Source organism: Gracilinanus agilis, chromosome 2 (genome assembly GCF_016433145.1).
Source record: "Gracilinanus agilis isolate LMUSP501 chromosome 2, AgileGrace, whole genome shotgun sequence".
Classification (NCBI taxonomy): Eukaryota; Metazoa; Chordata; class Mammalia; order Didelphimorphia; family Didelphidae; genus Gracilinanus; species Gracilinanus agilis.
The window spans coordinates 477976079-477985694 of record NC_058131.1 but is presented as its reverse complement, the minus strand read 5'-3'; the positions used below and the strand labels follow the sequence as shown (position 1 = coordinate 477985694).

Sequence of the window (9616 nt, the reverse complement as noted above, 5' to 3'; positions counted from 1 at the left end):
TGGGGGTGGGGCGGTTGCTCAGCCCGCGATTAAGTGAGAGCCCTTTATAGCCTGGAAATGTCTCGATTCCACGTACCTTCCCCGCTGTGCCCTGTTGTGAGGTTCCTCCGTTCGTCTGGACTTGTTTTTATGCCCCCTTGAGGAGTTTTGTGTGTTGCGGTCAGGAGAGGTTAAGAGCTGCTTCTTACTCTGCCGCCATCTTAACCGGGAACCAACCTAAACATGACCTTTATTTTATTTTTTATTGAAAAAGTTTACTTAATTAATTGATTTAGAACATTTTTCCATGGTTACATGAGTCATGTTCTTTCCCTCCCCTTTTCCCCCCCTCCTGTAGCCAACGAGTAATTCCACTGTCATTAATCAAGACCTTTTTCCATATTATTAATATTTGCATTAGGGTGATTGCTTAGAGTCTACATTCACAATCATGTCCCCATCAACCCATGTGATCAAGCAGTTGTTTTTCTTCTGTGTTTCTGCTCCCACAGTTCTTTCTTTGGATGTGGATAGCGTTCTTTCAAATATGTCCCTCAGAATTGTCCTGGATCATTGAATTGCTGCTAGTAGAGAAGTCCATGATATTCGATTGTGCCACAGTGTATCCATCTCTGTGTATGATGTTCTCCTGGTTCTGCTCCTTTCACTCTGCATCAATTCCTGGAGATTGTTCCAGTTCACACGGAATTCCTCCAGTTCATTATTCCTTATAGCACAATAGTATTCCATCACCAACAGATACCACAATTTGTTCAGCCATTCCGCAGTCGAAGGGCATCCCCTCATTTTCCATTTTTTTGCCACCACAAAGAGCAGGGCTATAAATATTTTTGTACAAGTCTTTTTCCTTATTATCTCTTTGGGGATATAAACCCAGCAGTGCTGTGGCTGGATCAAAGAGCAGATAGTCTTTTAAAGCCCTTTGAGCATAGTTCCAAATTGCCATCAAGAATGGTTGGATCAATTCACAACTCCACCAGCAATCCAGTTAACTTTATAGATGAGGAAACTGAGGCAAACAGGGTTAAGTGACTTTGCTCAGGGTATGCAGCTAGTAAGAGCCTGAGGTCAGATTCGAACTAGCTATTCTTGACTCCAGACCTGGTGTTCTAACTACTGCACACACAAGGAGAATATAGATAGGAGTTGGACTTTCAGATTAATGAATGATAATCGTATGATCCTATATGACCATTGATATAAGGAATTTCCAGGTGAGGAAATTCTCTCTATCAGTGTAGATTCACATTTTCTTTTTGACTTAAAAAAAACCTTATCTTTTTTTTGGTAGCTGGGTTGTTGAGCTTTATTTATTTATTTATTTATTTATTCATATTTTAATTTGATTTAGAATATTTTTACATGGTTACATGATTCATGTTCTTTCCCTCCCTTCTGCTCTCCCCCTCCTTTAGCCAATGTACAATTCCATTGAGAAAAAACCAACCCTTATCTTTTGTCTTGGAATCAGTACTGTGTATTGGTTCCAAGGCAGAAGAATGGTAAGTGCTAGGTAATGTGTATTTTAAGGGACTTGCTTAAAGAATATTCTAGAGAACTGAGAGGTTGTGACTAGCACCAGGTCAGACAGCCCATAGATATCAAAGGCAATTCTTGAATCTGAGACTTCTTGGCTTTAAGATTAGTGTTTTATATTCTGCCATCTAGTACAGGTGTACCCTTACTTTAAGCAGATTAAATAAATGGATGACTGGATTAACAAAAGAAATTAGGGAAATTATTTATAAACTTCACAAAAGAAAGGAAGGATTTTCTTCCAAAGCAAAAATATGGTAACCTTGAGCAAATTACTTTATTGTTATTTACCTCAGTTTCCCATCTGGATAGGAGGGAGAATTTTCTCCTAACTTCTTGTGGTTGTCATTTCAGTTATGTCTGACTCTTTGTGACTCCATTTGGAGTTTTCCTGCCAAAGATACTGGAGTGGTTTGCCATTTCTTTCCCTAGCTCATTTTATAGATGAGGAAACTGAGGCAAATAAGGTTAAGAGATTTTCCCAGGGCCATACAGAAGTGTATGAGGCCCAATTTGAACTCTGGAAGATGAGTCTTCCTGACTACAGGTCCAGCATTCTATCCACTATGCTACCTAACTACTTACCTACTTCCTAAAACTGTAGAAATTGTGTTACCATCATGAAATGATTCTCAGATTTTTTTCTTTCTCACTTCTCTTGGGAAAATATCTTCCAGCATTAAAGAGTCTCATTCAAGTCACTCTATTGGTTTCTTCCAGGAAAATCATCAGAGTTATTTTTTGCATTATTTTACCTAATGACCAATTTTCCTGATTCCAATGAGACATAATATGGGAGAGTAGCTAGGGGAGTAGTATAAAAGAAGATTGAATCCTAGACATTATTCCTAATCTGGTTCAATCAAGTGCTGCTTGTGATATTCCTCTCTATCCTCCATCTTCCCATTTGTGAAATAAGAATCGTCATTTTCACCACTGACCTCCCCTCTCAGAGTTGAAGTCTAATGGCATTTATCTTGAGAAAAAAACAGATAGATGCCTGTACCAAGACCTGAAATTCTTCTTAACCTTGGTGTACTGAGACTGAAGAGAGAACTTTCTCCCCTTTGTTCCAGATCTCAATATATTCTTTAGAAATGAATTCACTTTAAAAAGTCCTTTAACTTCCATCTTAGAATCAATATGAAGTATTGATTCCAAGGCAGAAGAGTGGTAAGGGTGTGGCAATAGGGGTTAAGTGACTTACCTAGGATCACACAGCTAGGAAATATCTGAGACAAGATTTGAACCCAAGACTTCCCAATCCACCCAGCTGCTTCAAAATGGATTCACTTTAAACACAGTCACAAAGCATGGTGGAATATTATAATTAAAAAATAAAAAGTAAAGCATTTATTAAGTATTTACTAAGTACAATGCAAGAGTAGCTAAGTGGCTCAGTTGGTAAGAGTGCTGGTCCTGAAGTCAGGAAGACTCATCTGAGTTCAAATCCAGCCTCAGGCATTTATTATCTGTGTGAGTCCAGGCAAGTCACTTAATCCTTTTTGCCTTAACTTCTTCATCTATAAAAAATGAGCTGGAAAAGGAAATGACAAACCACTTTGGTATCTTTGCCAAAAAAACTCTAAATGAGGTCACAAAGGGTTGTACATGACTGAAAAAGGACTCAATAAATGGGCAATGGATTGTGTGAAGCATCGAAGATATAGATAGAAAAATGACAGTCCCTGATCTCAAAGAGTTTGTGTTCTCTATTTATTAAGGTAGAGACAAGCCATAGAGGGTATTTTAGCTATAAGTCTACTGGAAAGGCCAATCTTCCTTAGAGTAAAAAGATAAGGTAGATGATTATGCAACATCTTTAGCGTGATTTCCAAGAACAAAGCTGTTTCAGTTTCTGACTCTGAAGCATTGGCTATTGCCAGGGACTTGAGAACTTTCTTTCCAAGAGTTGCCAAAGCCCATTTCTCATCCTAAGCGATCCTAGCAATCTTCTCCATGGCAGGCAGGTAGATGACCCAATGAGTGGAGCCCTAGGCCTAGAATCAAGAAGACCTGGGTTCAAACCTGGCCTCAGACATTTAATAGTTATGAGACCCTGAGCAAGTCCCCAGCCCTCTCTCTGCCTCAATTGCCTCAACTATAAAGTGGGGGGCCATAATAGCACCTACTTCATACTTGTCACATAATGTGTGCTTGTTCTCTTCCCTTCTCTTCCCCTGTCTGTCAGTAGAACCTTGGTGAAATATCTTTAGTATCCAGATGTCATTTCAGAAGGCAGTCCAGTTAGGAGGACTGGTCTCACCTTCCTACTAACACTTTAGGACATTGGCTATGATGTCCCAAGTCCCACCATGAAACTTGCTCTCCTTCTTACATGTAGAGAACACTCCCGACCTCTTGAGAATTTTGAACTCTCTTTCCAACGACAACATTTGGAGGTCTCTTTCAGAAGAGGATGATGACGACGACAACAGCTACCAATTATAGAGAGTTTTAAGATAGGAAACTGCTTGAACATTTTAATTACAATCAGATTATTTTTTGTTTGTTTTGGAAGCAGTTTCTAAAAGTCCATCCCCCCCCTCCCCAAAAGTACCTACGTCGAAAATCAGTTACCCATCTGTAGCGTAGTGTATAGTTTCAGAGAGTTGCTGTGGGGGCATGGAGATGTTGAACTTAATTGACTGACATGGACAAAAGAGGCAAAAAAGTTAAAATTTTATATTTTAAGGAGTCCTTAAACTGTCACTGGCTCTTCATGGCAAGGCGTAGGATAGAGGAATATAGTTTGGTGACAAACAAACTTCTTAACTAAGAAGATAAGACTGAAAAGGTTGCTTTATATCTTAAGGTAAGAGGAAGGGCTTGACTAAAAAGAGACTTTTGTTTTTAAGTCTGTATTTTTAAGTCAAATTTAGTTAAGCTTCTTGGAATTATTATATTTAGTTCATTTAATTAAAAGCAAGTTAATAGGGAAGCTAGGTGGCATAGTGGATAGAGTACTGGGCTTAGAATCAGGAAGATTCATCTTCATGAGTTCAAATCCGGACTCAGACACTTACTAGCTGCGTGAACCAGGGCAAATCCTGCTTGCTTCAGTTTCTCAAAATGAGCTAGAGAAGAAAAAATAAATATTAATAAATGTTTAAAAAAATGAGCTAGAGAAGGAAATGACAAGCCATTCCAGTATTTTTGTCAAGAAAACCTTGAATGGGGTCACAAAGAGATGGACATGACTGAAATGACTAATAAAAGAAAAATATCTCCTTTCCTCCGATTCTCAAGTTAATTACAAGCTTATGGAAGGTAAAGACTATTTTCATTTCTGTCTTTGTTGAACATGTTATGTAGTGTTGGGTTTCAGAGAGTCTGAAATGACTGAAAACACCTGAATAACAACAACAACAACAAATAAAAAGTACTAATACCAGACCTGGGAAAATTAAGAGAGTTTGAGTTTGGGGGGATAATTCAAGATACTATTTAAAAAAAGAAAGGAAGTTAATAGTTTGTCAGAGTTAGGACTTGAACTCAAGACTTTCTGATTCCAAGGTCAGCCCTCTGTCATGCTACTCTGCCTCTTGGGAGGTACTACTAGAACCTTTATTTTGCGAATGAGGAAAGTGAAGATTAAATTAAATAATTTGATCAGGGTCATGTAGCTAGTAAGCATTCATAGAAAGATTTGAAGTCAATTCTTCATGACTTCAAGTCCAGCATACAAAATAGAGAAAATAATTAGGTTTATAAATCTGCTTTCTTTCATCCAATTCTTTTACCCAATTTCTGGTGAGATGGTTGGCTAAGGTTAAGGACAAAGTCTGAAGTCATAGAATAGCTGACTGATCTAAAAAAAAGAATGAAACCTATGAACTTGGCATTGTAGGCTCCATGGTAGCATGGAATCTCCAGACTACGGCGTATAGAGCACTCACATTCATAATCATATTCACTCTTGATTCCATGGAAGAAATGGAATTTGACCACTTCTCCCTGCTCCTAGCACACTGGGACAACTGTTTTAGAATTTCTGTTCAGAAGTATAAGGTTTGACCTAAAGCACAAATTCTTGAAACTCATTCAAAGTCTTCTTACCATTTTTCAGATCTGCTTCTGTGGCCCATGCCTTGGGAATGTTGTTGCATTGGGTCCTTGCTAGGAATCTTCCTAATTTGTCCTAGAAGTTTTAGGAACTTTTGGATGATTTCCCCCTCTTTCCTATAGCCCTTTCTTGCTTTTCTGGAATGGTTTTTCAAACTGAAGAGTCTCTTTTAGCCACTTTATCTATCTCTATTTCTTTCCTGCTTCTTCCTTGTCTGCCCCATCTTTGTCTCTTTCTTTCTCTCTTCCTCCTCTTCCTCCTCTTCCTCCTTTCTCTCTCTCTCTCTCTCTCTCTCTCTCTCTCTCTCTCTCTCTCTCTCTCTCTCTCTATCTCTCTCTCTCTCTCTCTCTCCCCCCATCTCTGTCTCTGTCTCTGTCTCTCCCCATCTCTCTCTGTCTCTGTCTCTCTCCCCATCTCTGTCTCTCTCTGCCTCCCTCTTCTCTATCTTCTGTTTTTTCTTTTTGTCTCTTCCCTCTGTTTCTCTCTTTTTCTGAATCATGGGGTTTAATAGACAAGTGAACTCCATTTAATCTTGTCTTCTTAATCTTCTACTATCAGAAACCTTACCTCATTCCCTTCCTCCCCAAAGCATCCTTAACTTGTCCCTGGGTCTGGTTTGCTTTCTCGTGCTTAGAATCTATCATAATCTATGAGCATTTTCTTCCCTCTAATCTATTTTTTCTCCCCTCAATCCCTCTCTAGTTTATTGTCTAATTGCCTTCTTTCCTGATTATACATATTTACTGATAGGAAGAGCAGAGGGGTGCCTCAGGTTTATTTTGTTCCTGGCAATGAAAGGTTTAATGCTTAATCTGCTCTCAGGGCCTCTGTCAACAACAGCTAGGTGGTTGAGGTCCCCATCCAAGGTTGACTTTGACCATTCCTTCCCTGGCCAAGGGGAGACATCCATGGGTCAAGATGTGATTACCAATGAGTTCATTGTTTCTGTTTTTTTTAAGGGTAATTCAAGAGCTGTCCTCTAACAATGACATTTTTTTTGGCTTCCTCCAGGTCATCCCACCTGCCTGCAGTTCACCCTGAACATGACCGAGGCTGTCAAAACCTACAAGTGGCAATGCATTGAGTGCAAATCCTGCATCCTTTGTGGAACCTCAGAGAATGATGTGAGTTTGAGGCTTTCCCAAGTAGGAAAGTGAACTCAAGAGAGGGGAAAGGGAGGGAAAATGGGTTCTTGCTAGTGATTCCTTAAACAAAAATGTCAGAAAGGGGTCTCCTTTGTTAAGTGGGAAAGAAAAAAAGAGAAGATTCTCCAGTCTGCTTGCAATAAAATGGTCTCAAGTAATTGGATCATAAGTTTGAGCTGGAAGGAACCATTTAGTTCAGAGGCATCAAGCTCCCAGCCCTAATATGTCCAACCAGATTCAAACATAATTGGGTATATGTTTAACAAAATACCCCAAAATAGAATGCAACATAGATAATGTAAATTTGTGATTTTCTAAGTCAATATGCATCCAACAAAAAACTATTTTGACTTGAGTTTGACACCACTGTTCTTGTCCAGCCTCTTCATTTTAACAGATGAGGATATCAAGGATCAGAGGGATTAAACAACTTGACCAAGGTCACACAGGTTATGAGTCAGAACCCAAATTTGAATCCCAGGGGTCTGAGTCTATTGTTCTTTCTATTATATGACTCAGCCTAAGGTAGTTATACTTTTGCAGAAAGAGATGACAGAGGCTTTTTTTCCTCATCTGGGTTCTATCTTGTTCTACATTGCTTTTCAGTTTAAGTTTTAATTTTTTTTGGCCATGCAGATAGGAACTTTTTGAAGAATTAACTCCCAATAAATTGAATAAACCGATCTCTAGTAATGAGTGCTCTACTTAAGTCTTGGCTTTTTATGTAGCTTAGGAGGAGTCAGATAGTTCTCTGAGAGAGTTAGCAGAACATTTTGAATATATAGGAGGTTCCCAGCGACTTCGAGGGTGAGTTGGGACCTTGCAAATCCTTGGTTCAAATTCCTTCTAAGAGAGACTTATGCAATATCTATGTTTTAGTTTGTTCTGTTCCTCTCAGAATGAGCTCCTAGGATCAATCGGACATTAATAGAAGTGGCAAAATTTTCAGAGGAGTTAGATACCTCCAGGTAGCCTCTAGAAGAGGCTCTAGAACACAGAAATATTGTTTTAGTTACTCAATCTGGACCACTGCATTGTGGATAGTTGAGTGGATATGAGGGATAGAAGTTATTTTCATGAAGCTCCATAGGGAGTCTCCCCTGTTGCTCATCAAACTTCTCTCAGATGGATTTAGGGCTTACAGGATCATAGCTATATTAAATGAGATATGTAAAGCAATTTGTAGACCTTCAGGCTATATATAAGTGTCAGCTATTAAAGCCTTATTGTTGTTTAGAGTCAGAAGAGGTTTTAGCGATGGAGTCTAACCTCCTTATTTTCCAGATCATTTTCCAGAAAATGACACTCAAAGAAATGAAGTGATTTGTTCAAGGTCACTTTGAATGCAATTTCTCTGGTTCTAACCTCTGTGTTTTGCACAGGCTTCTGCATGGAAAGGGCACTATGGAACAGTGATGGGTTGGATGGGATTCAGAAATAAACTCAGCCTTTTTTCTTTCTCTTGGAAGACAGGTTTGAAGGGAGTTGGAGGTACTATTAAAACCACGGGACGGGGGACAGCTAGGTGGCTCAGTGGCTCAGTGGCTTGAGAGCCAGGTTTAGAGACAAGAGGTCCTGAGTTCAAAACTGACCTCAGATACTTCCTAGCTTGTGACCATGGGCAAGTCACTTAATCCCCGTTACTTAGCTCTTACAGCCAATACATGATAATGATTAGAGGCTTTTTTTTTTTAAAGAAAAAAGAAAAAACAAACAAACAAACATGACAGGGGCCAGCTAGATAGCTGAGTGGATTGAGAGCCAGGTTCAGAGACAAGAGGTCCTGGTTTCAAATTTGACTTCAGACACTTCCTATCTTGTGACTTGTGGGCAAGTTGCCTTGACCTTACAGCTCTTTTGTCTTGGAACAGGTCAGGGAGTGGAGAAAATCTGACATCACTACAAAACAAAATTTTAAAAAATGACATCACTACAGAAGATCCTTTTGCCTTGAATGGTTCTGGGACAAAAATTGTCCTCAAGAATTAGGATAACAACATTACCTCCTTCTCTTTGTTACTACTCTCTGGTACCTCCGCAGAAAATTCAATTCTACTAAGTGAAGGGTTTTTAAAAAAAACCAAAAACAATACATGACAAAAGAAGAGGAGGGCTAGAAGACAAGAGTCAGCATCCCCTCTTCATGTTATCTTCCCCTCCTACCTAAATTTTCAAGTGCTCCAAGAAGGGGATAGTCTCATTAAAATATCTATGAGCAGAATCTTTTTGAATTTTGGACAGCTCCTAGTTGCCACTGACCCAGTCTTACTGGCGTGGATGAATCATAAGAAGGAAAGGAAGATCTGGGCCATACTCTGCACTGATGAATTAGGGCTGAATAGGAGTTGGGGGAGGTGCACCTGGCTGCCCACATTTTTGGGAGGCAAATGCAGTAAGAAAATCATTTTGCCAGCCCCTTCTTTGTAGTAACTCATTTCTTTTCTATAGCAGGTCCCACTGGCTTTTTCATTTCCTCGTTTCCGCTCCCTGAAATTCTCTCTTCACCTCTGCCTCTTGGCTGCCCTCACTTCCTTCAAGCTCAGATCCCATCTTCTACAGAATGTTTACTCTGGTCCCTCTTCTCTCCTTCCACCCCCTAAACTTCTTGTGCCTTCCTTTGGAGATTACTTCCCATTTACTCTCCATCTGCCTTCTATATTCATAGTTATTTGCATGGCTTTGCCCCTTTTAGAATACAATTTTCCTAAAAGCAGGGACCATGTTTTTGCTTTTCTCTGTATCCTCAGTGCTCAGCAATTAGCACAGGAGTAACTGCCTGACATATATTAAACATGTAATCTTTGCTTGTTGACTTGCTCAGTGGCTTATTTGATGTCTCTTCTTCAGCCCTCTGCTTGCTTCCTTTCTT

The 9616-nt window shown here is 39.5% G+C and overlaps 1 protein-coding gene across 1 annotated transcript in view; it reads left to right on the top strand.

The window, feature by feature from the left end:
• Positions 1–9616, top strand: part of DPF3 (double PHD fingers 3) — a 414482-nt gene that overhangs the window by 397854 nt on the left and 7012 nt on the right. The window contains exon 9 of the mRNA XM_044659971.1: positions 6614–6726. Within this exon, the coding sequence (XP_044515906.1) occupies positions 6614–6726 (113 nt within the window). The remainder of the gene's footprint in view (positions 1–6613; positions 6727–9616) is intronic.